The 17,426-nt window shown below is 38.3% G+C and overlaps 1 protein-coding gene across 5 annotated transcripts in view; it reads right to left on the bottom strand.

Moving 5' to 3' along the window:
- MACROD2 (mono-ADP ribosylhydrolase 2) overlaps nt 1-17,426 on the bottom strand; it is a 918,876-nt gene that overhangs the window by 640,081 nt on the left and 261,369 nt on the right. For all 5 annotated transcript variants that reach the window (XM_052784123.1, XM_052784121.1, XM_052784124.1 and 2 more), the window contains exon 5: nt 1,718-1,834. In XM_052784123.1, coding sequence (XP_052640083.1) covers nt 1,718-1,834 — 117 coding nt within the window. The remainder of the gene's footprint in view (nt 1-1,717; nt 1,835-17,426) is intronic.

Below are 17,426 nucleotides of genomic sequence, written 5' to 3'. Positions count from 1 at the left end.
TGTTGATGCATGATCAAATACAAATAGATGTGGTTTTGGTGCAATTTCAATTTCTAAGAATATTGATTAAGCAGAATATTGACTTTTCTCTATGTCTGGTTACAGGTTTTATTTCCAACTGCAAGTGATAATGGGTTTTCTCATTGTTTTGTTTATTATTCCTTCATAAAGAACAAACTAAAAAATTTTCCTATAGTCTTCAAACAGGATCCTGTTCTACAAACCTAACTTAAGCAAGATGGATTAAACTGCTATAAAATTTAAGGGAAGGCCATGCCTCAGACATGACCCTTTCTCTTTCTAACACAGTTCAGTGCTCATGGCTTTGGTACCTTTTTTTTTAATTTATCTCACTAAAATACATGGGAGGAATTATGCATCTATGAATGAGCAATTTTTCTGTCTCTCCCAAGATTTTTTTTTAAAGGGGAAGAATTAAACATCAAAAATCCCCAGTAAATTACAATGTGTTATCTAACAACCCTGTCTGTTTTATAGGAATCCGGTGAAGATTTTGGCCATATACAAACCCAACATAACTACCACATAGAATCTTCCTCAACAATTTCCCTGACCTCTAGTCAAATTAACCTTTCAAAAATAATCATTAACATGTGGTAAAACTAGGTATAAAACATGGGAAAGTTTTCTCATATATAGCAATTATCACCGTCAAGGAAATAGTTGATAGCTCTCATCAACATCATAGAAGGTGCCAACATATGACTGGGAACACAATTTTCTTCTTTACCTAAGGCACTAAGGGCCACAGGAACGTAAAAAGATACCTGCTACTGCAGTAAGCATTTGATTTTACAGGAAAAAAGTGTAGAACAAATTAAGAGAGCAGATCTAAATATTTCTGAATGAGCCATGTTCCTAGTGCAGACTGCATATAAAAAAAGAGAGCTTGAATTCTAGTTACATGCTCTTTGCAATGCTTTCTTGGTATTTGTATCATCATATCTCAAAATATTATTCTGTAAGATCCTAACTTGCAGAGATTTCCTACTTTTTATTCTTATATAACAGACTGGCCGACCAACGTGCTGTCAATGTTAGTTTTTTCCAAGACAAGCTCAACATCTATGCAACAAGGTCAAATAGCTGTCTCCCTATTTTAAATAGGATGGGAATTTTGACAATTCCACTTTCAAAGTGCAAAAACATTCCAGCACTGAGCTGCACTCTGTTGAAAGCTAAAGTGTGACAGATGCCTTCACAGTAATTGCCAATCAGCCTCAACGCAGCAGCCGAAAACACAATACATCACTTTGATCTCCTCAGCTCTCAAAGTATTCACAATCAAGGAATCTGCATGAAGAGTATGAAATATGCAACAGTTTCAAAAACTGTCTCTGTGGAACTTAAATATGATAATGTATATTTTGTTCATACTTCATAAAGCATTTCCAATCCTTTATTATGCATATGAAAGGATATGTTTTAGCTTGCAAAAAAAAAAAACCAACATGAAAGATGCTTTATATTTTAGAGACATGTAGGTTTCCATCGGATAACACAGGTGAAATAATCGTTTAGAAAAGCCTGAATTGCTTTGAGGGGAAGACATTATGACAGAACATGCTTAATTAAGTCCCACTGCTAATTTTGTAAAATGAATACCTTGTTGAATTAGACTACAGGGAAATAAAGCACGCCTACCAGCTCCACATGCTTAAAACAATAAGAAAACACTGAGGAAGGGTTTACTTACATTTTGCAGGTAGGTCATATCCACACGTAATTTTTGCTTGTCCAGTCTCACAGCCACTCAGGTTACGACATTCAGCAACCAAGCAGGGCCCAGCAGCTCTGTGTATACAGCCATCCACTACAAAAGCAAACCCAGAAACTCTTACTTACTAAAAGCCAGTCTTTATGTTGCCTTCACACAAATATACAGTCACAAACCTTTACTGCTCATTTTTACATTCACAGCTCAGACCTACTGATCTATAAGTAGACATCCAAATATATACAAACTTTTTTTCTGCTAGAATTAGTCAGTGTTTATCAAAAAATAATATTTAGTCAACTTCTGGTAACTGAAAAGAAAACACCTAGAAAAGGTAAAGCAGAATTAAAATTTCAACATTAGGAAAGCATCTTATTCAAGGCTCTAAGAAATTCTCACTACAAATTATGAAAACAAATTTGATCCCCAGCTAAATACCAAACTCTCTTTTACTACATACCTCTGATACTTCTACAATTATGCAGACCATTTAATGTCATCATCCTACTAATACCTTATACAAAAATTCCAAGAAATAATGCTTATGGATTTGAAATATAAAAATACCTTGTTTTGACCTTTATTCTTTTTTCCATTTTTTTAATTTTGCATTATTCATGCAATACTTTGGAGTTAATTAAATAATAACTACTAAAGGTTGCAATTGCAGCTAGTATGCAAGAAAATTAGTAGAGTGCATAGATCTTATTACCCTCAGGAGCCAGCAAAAGAACAGTAGCAGAGGCAAAGAATAAAAAAAGGCTGCTGGCACAGCATTTCTGCCCTCTTAACATGCAATCAAAGAAATCGTTTACTGTAATTATGGCAAAAAAGTTTAAGAAAAAGGAAAGAAAAAAACCAAGGGAAATACTGTATGCATGAACATATTAACCACAGTAAGGCCCTAGGTCAGCAGCAATGTTGAAGTTCAACTATGAGAAATAATCATCATATAAAGTACAATATCAATTCCAAAAAGGTAAAATAAGCTCAAGTATGAAGGCTAAACAAATACTTAAGGAGACAAGAAAGGAAGATTCTGTATGCATATCATTCAATATTTATTTCAGATTTTATTTCAGATTTAACCAGTTCAAAGTTACAGCAGTACCCAACAGCATGTTTGAAGCAATTAAACCAGAAAAGGTTTGAAAAGCCAAGTGTAGATGGGTTTTCAAGAGATGCACATAATCTGTTCATAGCATAACCTGTGTAGCTTTCTACAGGCTAGCAGAGCAAGATTTGGGCAATACGAGGCTTGGTCACTCAGCATCCCTACCGACCATTCACTGCCCACTGGGATGCAGGGAGACCAGGTAACTCCCTCACCCCAAGATGTTTTTCAAAGCTGGAATGGAAACAACGACTGGCCTTTCTGCATTAAAGTCATAGCTGGTTTTGCAGGGTGTTGAGTACTTCCCTGAAGCCAGGCATCCCCAAGTGGAGGGGCAGATAACATCTTTATCTGAATGAAGCTGTCTTCTACTAAGTGTTAAAAACTTGACTGCCTTTTCCAAGATGTTCTATGCCAGACTTAATACTCAGATGACCCAGTAAAATTGGATAAGCAGTTCATTGTAATACTCCATACTCATCCTGGACATGGTGCCACTGATTTTCAAAACGTCATTTTGAAGTACTTTATATTAGACAGAAAGATAATTAGAGAATCACGTGATGTTGCACTTTGAGTGAAATTTTCTAAAATTTTCTTCTTGAAAAGAATGTGGATGCCAAGCCACCAGCTGTAAGCAAGTTGTGCACTCATTATGCCAAGATACCAAGTCTTCTTACTCTACCTTAGCTTTGTTTTTAACTTACACAAAATCTGTGCTCAACAGACTCCAAGATGCTAATGCAAGAACAGTATTTTGTGACCTCAAGGGGAAAAAAGAATGCTTGAAATCAATCCTGTGCTCATAATATCTGATTTAATTATTTTAACTTAATTAATAAATGTTTTTCCAAACCAAGCAGCATAAGTAAACCAGTATGCATTGAAACCTCAAGTATATTTTTGTAAGCATCACCACCACAATCTTTACCAATAATATTTCCTGACACATTAACAGCACTGATGCTTAGGACTAGCACTTTCTGCATGATTCTTTACAGAGGACAAAGTCTTTCACCTCAGGAATACTGGACAAGGGCTCAAGTCCATGCAATTATTCCCTTGGCAGTGGATTAATCATTTCTACGCCTGACCTCCTTCTTGTCCCTAACAAGTAGGCACCCTCCCTTGAGAAGTGTCTGTACAGCGATTTGTTCAGTGACCCTCTCAACCAAATCATCTGGATAAATCAACCTTTTTTCCCCCCAAATCCATTCATTTTAACCCAAGTCCAGCTCAGCACGCAGCCAAACGACAGAACCCACAAAAAGGAACCACTGCCTCTGGAGAGGAAGTAGAAGCACAGATTTATCACTACTTCTAAATCTGCAATGTATTAACATACCCAATATGTTAACATACCACGTGCCAGATCAGATCAGCTGTGACAGTGAACACATAGGCAGTCCCAGCTCCCCTTCTATAAATCATCTCATGGCGGAAGAAGCATGCTCTTAATGCATATACAGCTACGATACAGATGGTCTATCACTAGTTTCCTGGAGCTTGTTCCACACAGGTTGTCCAGTCTTTATAATCGAAGCAGCCTCCAGAAAGATGAAAACATAATTGAAGAAAATTAAATTTTTAACAGAGGAAAATAGATTCCATCATAACCTGGAGTACTGTGTGCAGCTCTGAGGTCCCCAACATGAGAAAGACATGGACCTGCTCGAGCGGGTCCACAGGAAGACCACAAAGATGTAAGAGGGCTGCAGCACCTCTCCTATGAGGATAGGCTGAGAGAGTTGGGGGTGTTCAGCCTGGAGAAGAGAAGGCTCCAGGGAGACCTTAGAGCAGCCTTCCTGTACTTAAAGGGGGCCTACAGGAAAGATGGGGAGGGACTCTTTATCGGGGAGTGTAAGGATAGGACATGGGGTAATGGCTTTAATCTGAAAGAGGATAGATTTAGATGAGATGCAAGGAAGCAGTTCTTCACTGTGAGGGTGGTGAGGCACTGGAACAGGTTGCCCAGAGAGGTTATGGATGCCCCATCCCTGGAAGTGTTCAAGGCCAGGTTGGATGGGGCTTTGAGCAACCTGGTCTAGTGGAAGGTGTCCCTGCCCATGGCAGGGGGGCTGGAGCTACATGATCTTTAAGGTCCCTTCCAACCCAAACCATTCTATGATTCTATGATAACCAATTTCAACATGCAACAAGGGAAATGAAAGGTATCTGCCAAAACCAAACAAGCAGACATGCATACTTCTCTTATAAAGGTGGCATAACAGAAAATGACTGAATCCTCCAGACAGGCATAGATGGAAATACAGACATTAGCATTTGATACACTTCAGTGACCGATGACACAGAAGAATGAAGGAGCAGGGGCACAACCACCACCAAAAAAAATCCCCAAAACCCAAACACCAAACCACCCACAATTTTCTGAATAACCTCTTTTTTCTACCATACTTCATTAAAAACTTGAGCAGAGATGACCTCTGATCTACGTATGCATTTTCCATTTAATATAACTCAATAAATCACGCTGGAAATATTCTACATTTCCAATAATATATACAATCTATAACACAAGTTTAATAATTCTTAAAGCAAAAACTCAAGCAGTGAAATATCTTGCCAAATATGAGCACTCTGCATAACATAAAGAAAAAAATTGGCAAAGGTGGAATAGATTAGCAAATCTAAATGTGATACTTCAGCCTCTGCTAAAACATGTCTTAGCTGTATTAATTCAAAAAACATGGAACGGGCATGCACAAAACATTTACGTGAGATACTTTGTTTTCTGGAAGTGTGCACTGACTACTAATGTAAGTGTACAGAGAGGTAAGCATTGTTAACATGGAAACTTTATGGAAATTACAGATAACAGCAACAACCTCAGGAGGGAAAAATGATGGCCAAAGATATATTGTTATTGTGTAGTAAGGAGGAAGAGATTTACATGATAATAATGGCATGCTGCCAAATTACTTCTATAGGAAAGCGAAGAGTCTTTGATACATTGGTTTCAGATACTTCGTCTGTATCATCAGTTTGATATATTATATACTCATCTGCGTTTTTCAAAACAGATTTGGAAAACGTTAAACTATATCCCACTTTTCCTTCCCTGGAATTTCTTTGTGCAACTGGCTGAAAAACCCAGGCACTTATGGTCAAATCTGACTTGCGTCATGTGACAGTGATATGGAATTATGCATCATCACTGTTTTCTACAACCAACGAAAAATGTCATTTTACTTTGAAGCTATCACTCTGCTTTACAGTATGCCATTTTTCTACAGGCTGCCCTTCCTGTCCAGGTTTCTGGAAATCATATATATACTTTGGGTCATTTATATACACAAGGGACCTGCCATTTCACAGCTACAGGAAAGATGTGGGAAAATGCCACAGACATGACTATCAGTCATAGAAATCCCATCTCTGGTCTGCATGCTGATTAACTGGCATTTCTAAGTACTGGTAACATTGAAGGCACTAAAGGCAGGGCTGCTAACCATCCTTATTGATACTATGTTTCTTGATATGAGTTTCATACTTGTAAACCATCTATTTCTAAGGATTTCTGAAAGCATTAATACTAAATGAGTCCTGCCCAGGGCCACCAGCAAGGCAGCAAATATCCACAGGATGGTCTCTCTTCTCTTCTGTGTTCCCTTCCCAGCATGCAGGCTGCCAGGCTGCCTAGTGATCCCTACAATCTACCTCGAGGTAAAATAAATGCTTTGAAAAAACACACAACGCTTCTGCTTTCAGATGACTGCAAAGACTTCAGCAGGTCAACTTGTCTTCTGAAGTGTGATCCCATTATTCACTGCACTGTCACATGTGGAGACCCCATACAAATGAGGTTTCTATATGTACTGTTTCATCACGGCTTGGCTGGATGAGCACATGGAACGGGTTTCTTAGTTTTTGAAGACCTACATACATGAACTGTATTTTGAGGGCTGAAGAAAAGCTCAAGGAGCTTGAGATTTAGCTCTATAGTTCAAGTCGTTCATGCCTGTGTAATGCTATTAAAAGTACTACTCCAACATCTTTTCATTAAAAATATTATTAGCAATCTCATTGCATGCATCCGTAAGTTTTAGGAGCCACCAGGGACAGCATTTCGTTCTCCCTACAATTCAGCAGAAGCCATTAATGAAGAAAAACTCTTCAAATCTACTGCAGTCAATGGTATTGGTTGCACAAAGAAGTCACCCGAAAGTAATTGCTTAAAATACATGGACAAAATCAAGTATCAAAATAAAACTCCTAGGCAAAATGAGAGTGTACTAAAAACAATGTGTTAAACAAAAATACAGAAATCCTTGACAACATCTTTCTACACTGCACAGTAAAGGATGCTAAAAGGTTAAATCCCTTCTTATTTAATTTATGTTGTGGTGATTTGACCCTGGCTGAATGCCAGGTGCCCACCAAAGCCGCTCTATCACTCCCCTCCTCAGCTGGACAGGGGAGAGAAAATAAAACGAAAGGCTCGTTTCCTCGTTGAAAGGACTCCTCACACTCTTCCCCTGCTCCACTGTGGGGTCCCTCCCATGAACTTCTCCAATGTGAGTCCTTCCCACAGGCTGCGGTTCTTCTTGAACTGCTCCAGTGTGGGTCCCCCACGGGGTCACAAGTCCTGCCAGAAAACCTGCTCCAGCGTGGGCTCCTCTCTCCACAGGGCCGCAGGTCCTGCCAGGAGCCTGCTCCAGCGCAGGCTTCCCACAGGGTCACAGCCTCCTTCGGGCATCCACCTGCTCCACTGTAGACCTCCCATGGGCTGCAGGGGGACAGCCTGCCTCACCATGGTCTTCACCACAGGCTGCAGGGGAATCTCTGCTCCGGTGCCTGGAGCATCTCCTCCCCCTCCTTCTTCACTGACCTGGGTGTCTGCAGAGTTGTTCCTCTCACATGTTCTCACTGCTTTCTTTGGCTGCAGTTGCTGTCACACAGCAACTTTTTCCCCTTATTAAATAGGCTAACCCAGAGGTGCTACCACTGTCGCTGATTGGCTTGGCCTTGGCCAGCCGCAGGTCCCTCTTGGAGCCGGCTGGCATTGGCTCCATGGGACATAGGGGAAGCTTCTAGCAGCTTCTCACAGAAGCCACCCCTGTAGCCCCCCCACTCCCACCGCGCCCTCCACCAAAACCCTGCTGATGCAAACCCAATACAATTGTAAAACAACTGTATTTGTTCTCCAGAATTAAAGGGTTAAAACTATATAGTAAAAACTATTCAATTACTGATGTACAATATAGAAGAAATCTATTTCTTACAGAAAACCTCTTAAAATTGCAAATGAAGCAAAAGCACAGGAAACACAGAATTAAGGGTATCATGGGATGCTGCTTAAAAAAAAAAAAAAACAACACCTCAGCAAAACTAGCCTTGCAGTGCAGATGGTAATAAAAAAGGGTAAGGTAATCAAACACCACAGCAAAAAAATACAAATTCCCACAGGAATAATAAACCCCAAACTTCTTTTGTGACCTTGTGTATGAGTCTGGATAAATTGAAGTTTCGGTGTAAACAACACCTGCAGATTTATCATGTTATATTTCAAGAATCTATATATTCTTTTTTCCATAGTAATCCCTGTTCTCTGGTGCTTTTCCAGATTTTTATTAATCGTTTTCACTAGGAAATTCAGGAGATTTACTTATTTAAGAAAGTTAACTGTGCATGGTTTATCAGTACTGTTCTTCCACATGGCAAATGGCAGGAGTGAATAAAAACAGAAAAATGTCAGTGTATCAGATATATTGCTAGGGACACACAAGAGGAAGCTGTTTTACCCAGACTGTAGCACACCTCTGGTATACATACCCGCAGTCCTTGCAGACCTTTTGAAAATGCCCATTGCAAGAACGTGTGTGGAAACCAGAACAATAAAACCAAAAAAACAACCATCCCCCTAAAACCCCCACCAAAACCCCCAAAACAACCAAAAAACAAACTCACAACCAAAAGCAACCTCATTCTGCAAAACTGCTGAAGTACCTCTCGGAAGTTCATTGCAATCAAACGCTGCCAAAGTTGCAACTGCACCTCTGAGACCGATGTCAAGGGGAAATAAATCCTGCCCAGCAAGAGACAACAGCTGCTGGTCTAATGAACAAAGGTGGGGATCTTAAAAAGATTACAACACAGATGTCAGTCGGCCGCTGCTGCTAGAAATGGCAGTTTATATTATGGAGATGGCCTCTGCCATTGGGAAGTTTAATGAACTGAACATTTTTAATCAATGCACTGGTTTATAGGCCTCCAACATAATTAATTTTAAATACTTAGCATTTATACAGTACTTTCTGGCCAAGATCTCATAGACTTTAAAAGCACGATCTGCTTTAGCCTTAAAATTCTCCATTTTAAAAACAAAAAGCACAGATGAACCATTTACTTTGAGATGGCTATTTCACTGAATTAGGTTCACGTTTCATCACAGACAGTCTAAATTTATAGTTCCTTAAACATTCTTATTTTCAGAAACTCTTAGTGCCTACACCTGAGTTAAATCAAGACAAAACTGAGAGTTGAAAGTCTTGATGCTTAAGCTACTAATTGATGTGTCAATTCACGTTCTCTGTATAGTGCCTATCTTTAAGAATCAACATTTTGAGGCTGCACAAGGGACCTCATTGCAGCCAGAATTAAAATTGTGGGTCCTCCCAGCTCCAACCACCAACCTATGCTGCAGAGAGAGTTTAATGAAAAGTAATAATAAGATGCAACAAAACCATTATTTCAGTACAAACTCCAAGGAACAAAACTACTCATAACAATGGCACGCGCAAGCCTTATTGTAAAGTTATACATGGGAAACTTGTGTTTTAGAATATTGTTTAGCTCAAATCCTCAAAATTCAGCATTAAAAACCACCAGTTACTGCCTGCTATGGTGAAAAGTGCTTGGAATTAAATTTTAAAACCTACTGGTTATTTTAAGAGAAGGCTGTCCTTAGTCTGGATGCAGTTCACATTCAAGCATAACAAAAGCAGCTGAAAGATCCAACATAATCAACGGCCATGCTATAAACAGGCAAAAAGACATATGGAAATAAAGAAGTCAACAATGATTCAAAGTAAAGCTCCCTTACCCATGGACCTGTTAAATTTTAAGTGTTCTACATTTATTGCATACAACCAATCATTCTTACTTTGACAAAAACACAAAACAATAGTAAACTCACAAATTTTGGCAGATTTTTTTTTTTAGTCAAGTATCTTGGGATATCAGAAACTCATATTAAAAATATATGCAAAGCCAAGCAAAAGTTGTTCTGTCACGTTAGCAATGACGATTGGTAAAATCCTTCCATAAACGACTAAGCAATAAAGAAAGTGTTCGTTTTATCTCGCACTTAGGACGTCATCTTTCTTAGTCTCCAAGTGCTCCACTCCAATTTTGTAGACAGTTATAATGTCAATAGGATTCACACTTTTGTCAGCCCACTCAAGCAGCATAAGGGCTCAGAGAGACACGGGTCTGATAAACCTGTCTGAATGTCACAGTTTTGGCAGGAGAAAAAGGAACTAGGAGACGCTCCAATAGTGTTTTTCCAGTTTTTCCCAGTCCAAAATGCTGACATTAAGGCATGTGTGAAGGAACCGTTCACTTCCTTTTAATTGTGTTAGTGTTGAGACACCTGACATACCACACTCTTCTGCAGATGGAAATGAGACAGCTAAGCCTTAAATACCTCATTGCAGCAAGCAGAAAAATTGCATGTTGTTATTTATTGAGAAGTGAAGTGATAAGCTGAAGTTTGGTGAAATTTCAGGCTATTCTATGCTATTAAACCAAACTCAGCTGATGTTCATCTCATCTTGCTTCCCCAACTTCCCAAACTGACTACTAAGAAGATGCAAGTTTTTTTCACGCAGTATCACAATGAAGAAATGGGTTTGGTGACTCAAAAATCCTTTCCTCAACCTCCTGGGCAGTCAGTACTTCATTTCCAGCTGGACACTGCACAGATTGGAAGGACAAAAAGGCTTATCTGCATTTTATTGCTAGGATGCCTACTTTGTCCTGGATTTCTGTTCATGTTAGTGTGCTACTACTACAGGACACTCATTCTTCACCAAGAAAACAACTCTGAAGTCCAACTTCATGCATCGTAGCCTCTTCTTATGCCCACTAAAAAAAATAAAAAGTGCATGGAACAGATTAAGAATAGGACTGTGTGAAAAAAATTATAGCTGTGTCCCTCTGAAAAGGCAGGAAATTGGGAGAGATAGTTACACTCATTGCACTACCCCATTTAGGGATACAAATAAAATTCTATTAGTTAAGCTTTAACCTACCATTTAGGGTTTTGCACCACCTTGAATTTAAATTATGTAAATGTTTAGGGAGATTACATAAGAACTTTTTTTTTCCCCCACTTTCACAGCCCTTTGCAAATTAGGCTCTGCTTAAGACTTATTTCTAATTCCACACAGAAGAGTCGATGCCCACCTTCACCTGGACCAAGATGCCAGCCTCCTTCAGCCCCCCACTTATTTATTTTTTAAAGAAGCACCTTTGTGCTTCCTCCCTCAAGCACAGGAGAAATGCACAGTAAATATCCACATTATTGTTTTTAAAATCTCACTGAAACTCTCTTTTGCCATGATGGCTATTAAGCTATTCATGACATTAGGCTACTACCGTCACATCAATCTCTGTCCAGTGCATAGAACTATGGAGTCTGTTTTTCCTCCTGTAGTGTTTGGAAACATTAAGTTAAATTCTGAGAAACAATAAAGAAACAAGTATCTAAAAAGATAAAAAACTTGTCGGAAAGGGCAATGAAACCCAGATTTTATTTAAAAAAGCAATTTACTAATGTTCTGATGCTGCACGTAAATGAAATAAAAAACACAGAAATGGACAAACTGGTAAGACTTACTGTCCATCTGTCTCAGCAACCTATCTCACATGATGGCCAAAGGAAATGCTTAAAAGAAGAGGGCACAATCAAAGAAAGAAATTACAAGTGCTTCCACTGAATATTCTTCCAACCCTTCAGTACTGGCAACTCACAAACCTGAGTAAGGTGTCTTTTCTGTATCACTCTGGACATGCTTTTTTTCTTGGGTTTTTGTGAGCATCTCAAACTCATACAAGCATTTGGATTTGTATCTTTCAATTTAATGTAGTCCTCTGTGTAATGTGGACAGCACCATTAGCAAGGACATAAATACTGCAGATTATTCTGAGCAAAAGCATGCTGCTAACCTAGAAAAAGAGAATGAAAATAGAAAAACTTCTGCAAAGTCTCTAAGGAAGCTTTTTGTTTTTTTTCCCCACACAGACAAGCACTTCCTCTCTGTTGTTCGATAACTATTTTTCTTTGGAGTACAGTTATTAAGCAGTCATCACACAGTGATTATACAAATTTATTCACTATGATCAGCTAGCAGTTGTCAGGCACAGGTCAAGGATTTAGACAGAGCAGGCTACCAAGTCATAATTGTAAAATGACTGTGTAAAAGGGAGCCTTGTAACTGTGGTGCATCCTCACAGCCCAACAGGCTGTTGGCATGTCATTCCTAACCATTTTAAAGATATAGTGAAAATTAAAAAAAAAAAAGTCTAAAGTTAACCACTTTTTCCCTACTGAAATGCAAGGAGAGATGATCTAAGATCTTCTCTCCACAGAGAACAGGGAAGCAAAGGCATTCTCACATAGGTCTTTGCAGATTTGAAGCCTGAAGGCCTCTGTAGCGAAATACAACTTCTAATTAAATGTAACTAAACCAGACACAGGAGAATGTGATGTTTCTCTTTAGCTATAGGATGCACCAAGCACCAGAACACTACACATCACTGCTAGAATAGAAGAATACATTAAAGCTTTTGAGAAAACCTGGGAGAAGACACTGAGCCTGAGCCAGATGAGGGAGGTGTGTGATGCAAGGTGAATAGCTCCACTTTCCTTAAAAATCTTGCAAAAAGAAAGATGGGCAGGTCTGCCAAGAAAAAGTTTTCATCACTTATGATCTCAAATATTACATTCTAAACACTTTTTATGAGAAATTTGTTTGTTTGTTTTCAAGAGTCATCTCTTCCCCTCTAACCGATACGGGTTCAGCTTGACTATGCACTAAATCTTGACACAGGTTTAAGTGATGCATTATCTACCAGAGAGAGAAGATGAAGAAAGTAACAGAGAAAAGGTTAGCTACAGAAGGAAAGTAGGTCCCGTTCTGGGCATACTTCAAAAGGGACTTAAAAAAACACAGGGATTGTAGGAACTCTGAATTAGGGCAGCAGCTGGAATGTACAAAGGAGTAAGACTAAGTATCAACAAGGAGATACTCTCTTGCTTGCAGTAAGACTTAACAGGCTATAGGAATACTATGAATTATTTACTGAGTAGTGGCTGGTTTTCTTATTTCCTGGACCATTTTCACTTGTGCTAATTTACTTTATCGTGAACCACTGAAGGGAGAAAACCTGGTTGAGATACTTCTCAGTCTGCAATCACAGAAACATCCTCTCAATTTGGAGTGCTGTTTCAAGCCAGATTAATTAACAGTATTAATTATACCAAAAATTGCCTTGCAATAGGTAAAACCAATTGAACACATTACAATGTATTCAAATGGAATAATACAAGGGAAGAAAAAGGTAAACACTAGATTAACCAGAAAATAATGTATGAACAAGGTTCTTTCAGACAGTGTTTTAACACAAGCCTGAGAACTAATTACCCATAAAAAGTCTAAAATATTCTTTTCCTTTTGTCGAGAAGCTATGACAAATCATATGGGCAACACATCTAAGAGAAACATAACTTAAAAGATCTTGCCAAAAGATAACTTAAAAGACCTAGGACACAATCAACATTCAGCAATGTTGAAATATCAAATGTTTTCCAGCAACATGCAAAAATATCACATACACTAAGAAGAATTTCCCCTATAAAACCAGTATCATATCCTGATACAGAGTCATACTGAAAATCAAATACAGAAGAAAAACTATTTACTCTCACTAATATGTCAGATTGCATTGCAGAATCTGACAAATTGCATCAGCACAACCTTCACACATAGTTAACTGTATATGGAGTAAAGGGGGCAAGCTGCCACCATCAGTCCCTACCTTCCATTTCCACTCCTGGACACACTGTCTCTGACAGTAAAGTTCTGTTTCCAAGGTAAATGGAAAAGCATTATATTAACCTAAGACTGTCAGATATATTCATATCCATGATCACGTGGAATTTAAGGGACTGCATAACCATGAATAAAAAGAGAAGGAATAAAAACTCTTGAGCGTTTGTTTATTTATTTAACATCCGAAATATAAAGAAGATAATGGAAAGAGCATTAGATTAAAAAAATGCCTTCCACATTGCCCCCGTATTTGGGTTTTTTTGCAGTGTAATCACTTTGGACAAAAATAATTTAAAAAAGGAGAAGGACACAAAGCCTGATAATAGCTAGTGACCTTTAGAGTTAATGGAAGACTCTGAATCCAAAAGTCACACTGGGAACTTCTCTGAGCTGTTCACTATCCAGCCCTCCACAGGGCCGTACCCCAACAACTTGTTTAATCAAGTCCCACACAAGCTTTTTTAACCTACAAGAAAGGTAAGCCTGTAATTAATGAACTTATTACTTATCTGAGCTGGCTGCAACCCTCCTTACGCACCATGAGTTGTGGGAAGGGAAATTAAAGTACTAAGCACAGCTTAAAATTACAATCTAATAGTTTTTGAGTAAGAAACAAGACATCCCACTCAGATGGCTATATTTACCAGTTCGGTAATTCTGGTAATTCCCTCCCAAATAACTTCATGTTTGTCCTAAAGCACTATTAAAAGAGACATAAGGAACAGAAGAACTAAAGAGCTGGTTAATCTGTGCAGCATCATTATGTATTATTTAGTTTAATATCGTCTTGTAGTAAATACAAAATCATTATGTGCCATTTTCTTCAAGAGAACATTGTAGTAAATCTGGTGTTGCAACAGAACCATTAAAGTATAATAGTGTACACAGAAAAATTCTACTGATTAGCAAGCAAAAATATGTAATTATAGCCACAGTGTGGGACTCAGTTGGCTGGTGTTTTATTGCATACTGCTTTGTAAGACTACTTTGCTGCCAAAACTAATGAGGAAAATAGTGAGTTGTTACTTCCAGTTGTACTAGAGGTTTTTGTCTTGATTTTATTGACATTTATAAAGTGATCATCACATGTAACAAACAAGCCACAGTGCCAACACTGTGAGCTGCAGTCTACAGTATTTAACAAGTAAACAGCATCAATTCCATAACAATGTTCCTTGGATACATAATGTATTAACTGAATTTTTAAGAGGTAATCCTGAACAGTTTACCCAAAGCATCTCGAGTCCTCCGCAGTTTGAGCAATATTAATGAAATAATACAACAGCACTGAGACATGACTTTAAAAGGAAAAAGCAGCTCAACATTAGCCCATAAAAACTGTAGTAAACATATTCAAATGTGCATATGTCCAATATAGAAAAATACAGTTTTTAAAGAAAACACATATAAGTAGAAAGACTGAACAATATATATCCTATGATATTTGGTATTATACTTAGGCCTCCAAATTTTCTTTTCCAGCTTTCCTTAAAAGGGAGTGGGGAGTGGGGGGTGTGGAGTGAGGTATATTTCTAGCATTGTACAAAAAAGATGCAAAGTTCCAGTTTAAAAAGCTTGCAGAGAAATAAAAATAACAAAGAGTTAATCTGTTTCTGAAAAGTTACTTCAGAACCTTTAAGTCATTAAATTTACAGGGTTTTTAACCATACATGGTTCATATCTGAAATGCAGCCTGATACCATTCGAAAGAAGTAATCATTCTACTATGTCAAAGGATAAAGTCAGAGGACATGTAACACTGGCTGAAGATACTGAAGCTCCAAAGACTGTATCAGTGATGGACCCTGGGCATAAATTCCATTTCCAGATCGCCCTCCTTTCTGGAAACATTTACAGAACAGAATCTTTACCCATACTTTAAAAAAAAAAAAAAAATCTTAATAACTTATGTCAGTGGTGTCAAATGCAGAATAAATTTCAACATAATTCTTGGTATTACTCCACCCACTGTCAGAAAGCATACTTTTAAAAATAGCTTTGGCTACTTACTTTCATAGTAGTTAAAGGCTTCCAAATAGGAAGTCGTACACAGGATTATGAGAAGAGACTACAGTTAATTTGGCAAGGAAGCTTGGAGAGGCATTGTGAACTGCCATCTATACAAAGGTTATATTAAGCCCCATCTACATTTTTCTATTAAAATTTAGCACTCTGGATACATCTTCATTAGCAAATACAGAGGACCAATAAGAGCACACCTGTGGAGTAAAACAACTGGTGTTGAGAACCTGTTGTATAAATACTATACACACTTCAGTGTTTGTTGTGGTTTGGTTTTTTTTTGGGGGGGGGGGGGGTTCTTTGTTTTTTCTTTATTTTTATTTTGGGCTGGTTCTTGTTTGGTCCTAGGACTGAATGCCAGTTTTCCAGTGGAATGCATTAGGGACACATCCTCCAGTCTCCTTGTACCAAAAAGAAACCTAGCTCATGTGCTCCAAGATACTTGATGATGCTAAATACCAAAGCAGTGAGGAGAGTCGGGGGATTTCCTTCAAAAGCACATTCTAGGCCCCAACTATAAACAAGGTAAATGCACCCTTTAAGTATTGTTTTTAGTTGAAATGTATTTGAATTTTTCAGGATTTTTGAAAATGTCTGAGTTAGTGCACCTGCAAATAAAGGGGAAAAGCCCCGATTCTCACACCCAAGTAAAATAGATTTCTGCATTATAAGAGGGCAGCAGTTTTGTTACTGAGCCCTAACAACCTGTATGAATCAAAGTTCAAAAGACCAAAGCAACAAGTCGCATCAAACTCAAACTCTGCACCAGCCACACACAGAAGTCAGCACGATAGGATATTAGTCCCTTAAGGTTTTATTTGCAAACAGGCACTAACAAACAAACAACTGAGCAATGGCAGAACAAAAACATTCAGCAGTCACCCTAGGGTATAAGCATAAACAAGCCTTGTCTTAGAATGACTAATACGTTCTGCTTGCAGTGGTGATGTTAAGGATAAAGCGTCGGGAAGCAACAAGACTGAGGGAATGATGGAGAACCTCTTTCAGAGCATTGAGATGACTTACACAAATAATCTAATGCCATAGTTCTAGTTACTGCTGATGGGAAGATGATCGAGAAAAGTAATCCTCCCCACCTGCACAGTATTATACATAAAATTTTACACATCTAAGTACTCGTGAATAACGCATCTCAGTTCAAACTGAGTAAGCAAAACATGTGAATATGCTGGTGAAACATTTTACAAGACAGTCTCCAGAAGGCCTGTGGTTAACTTACAATCCCACACCACAAATATTTCACATGTTTCAGTATTACCAGCATCACACGGTAAAGACAAGCTTGTCACGGTCCTATGGAAAGATGATGTCTTTCACTCCAATAAATGGACATCTTAGATTTACTAACTGTAATAGTATTAATGTATTTTATTTTCAACATATACCCTTACACAGAATCAGAGAATAACTTAGGCTGGATTGGACCCTGAAGGTTATGCACTCCCACTCCCTGCTC

Source organism: Harpia harpyja, chromosome 4 (genome assembly GCF_026419915.1).
Source record: "Harpia harpyja isolate bHarHar1 chromosome 4, bHarHar1 primary haplotype, whole genome shotgun sequence".
Lineage (NCBI taxonomy): Eukaryota > Metazoa > Chordata > Aves > Accipitriformes > Accipitridae > Harpia > Harpia harpyja.
This window is presented reverse-complemented; position numbering and strand designations above follow the sequence as displayed.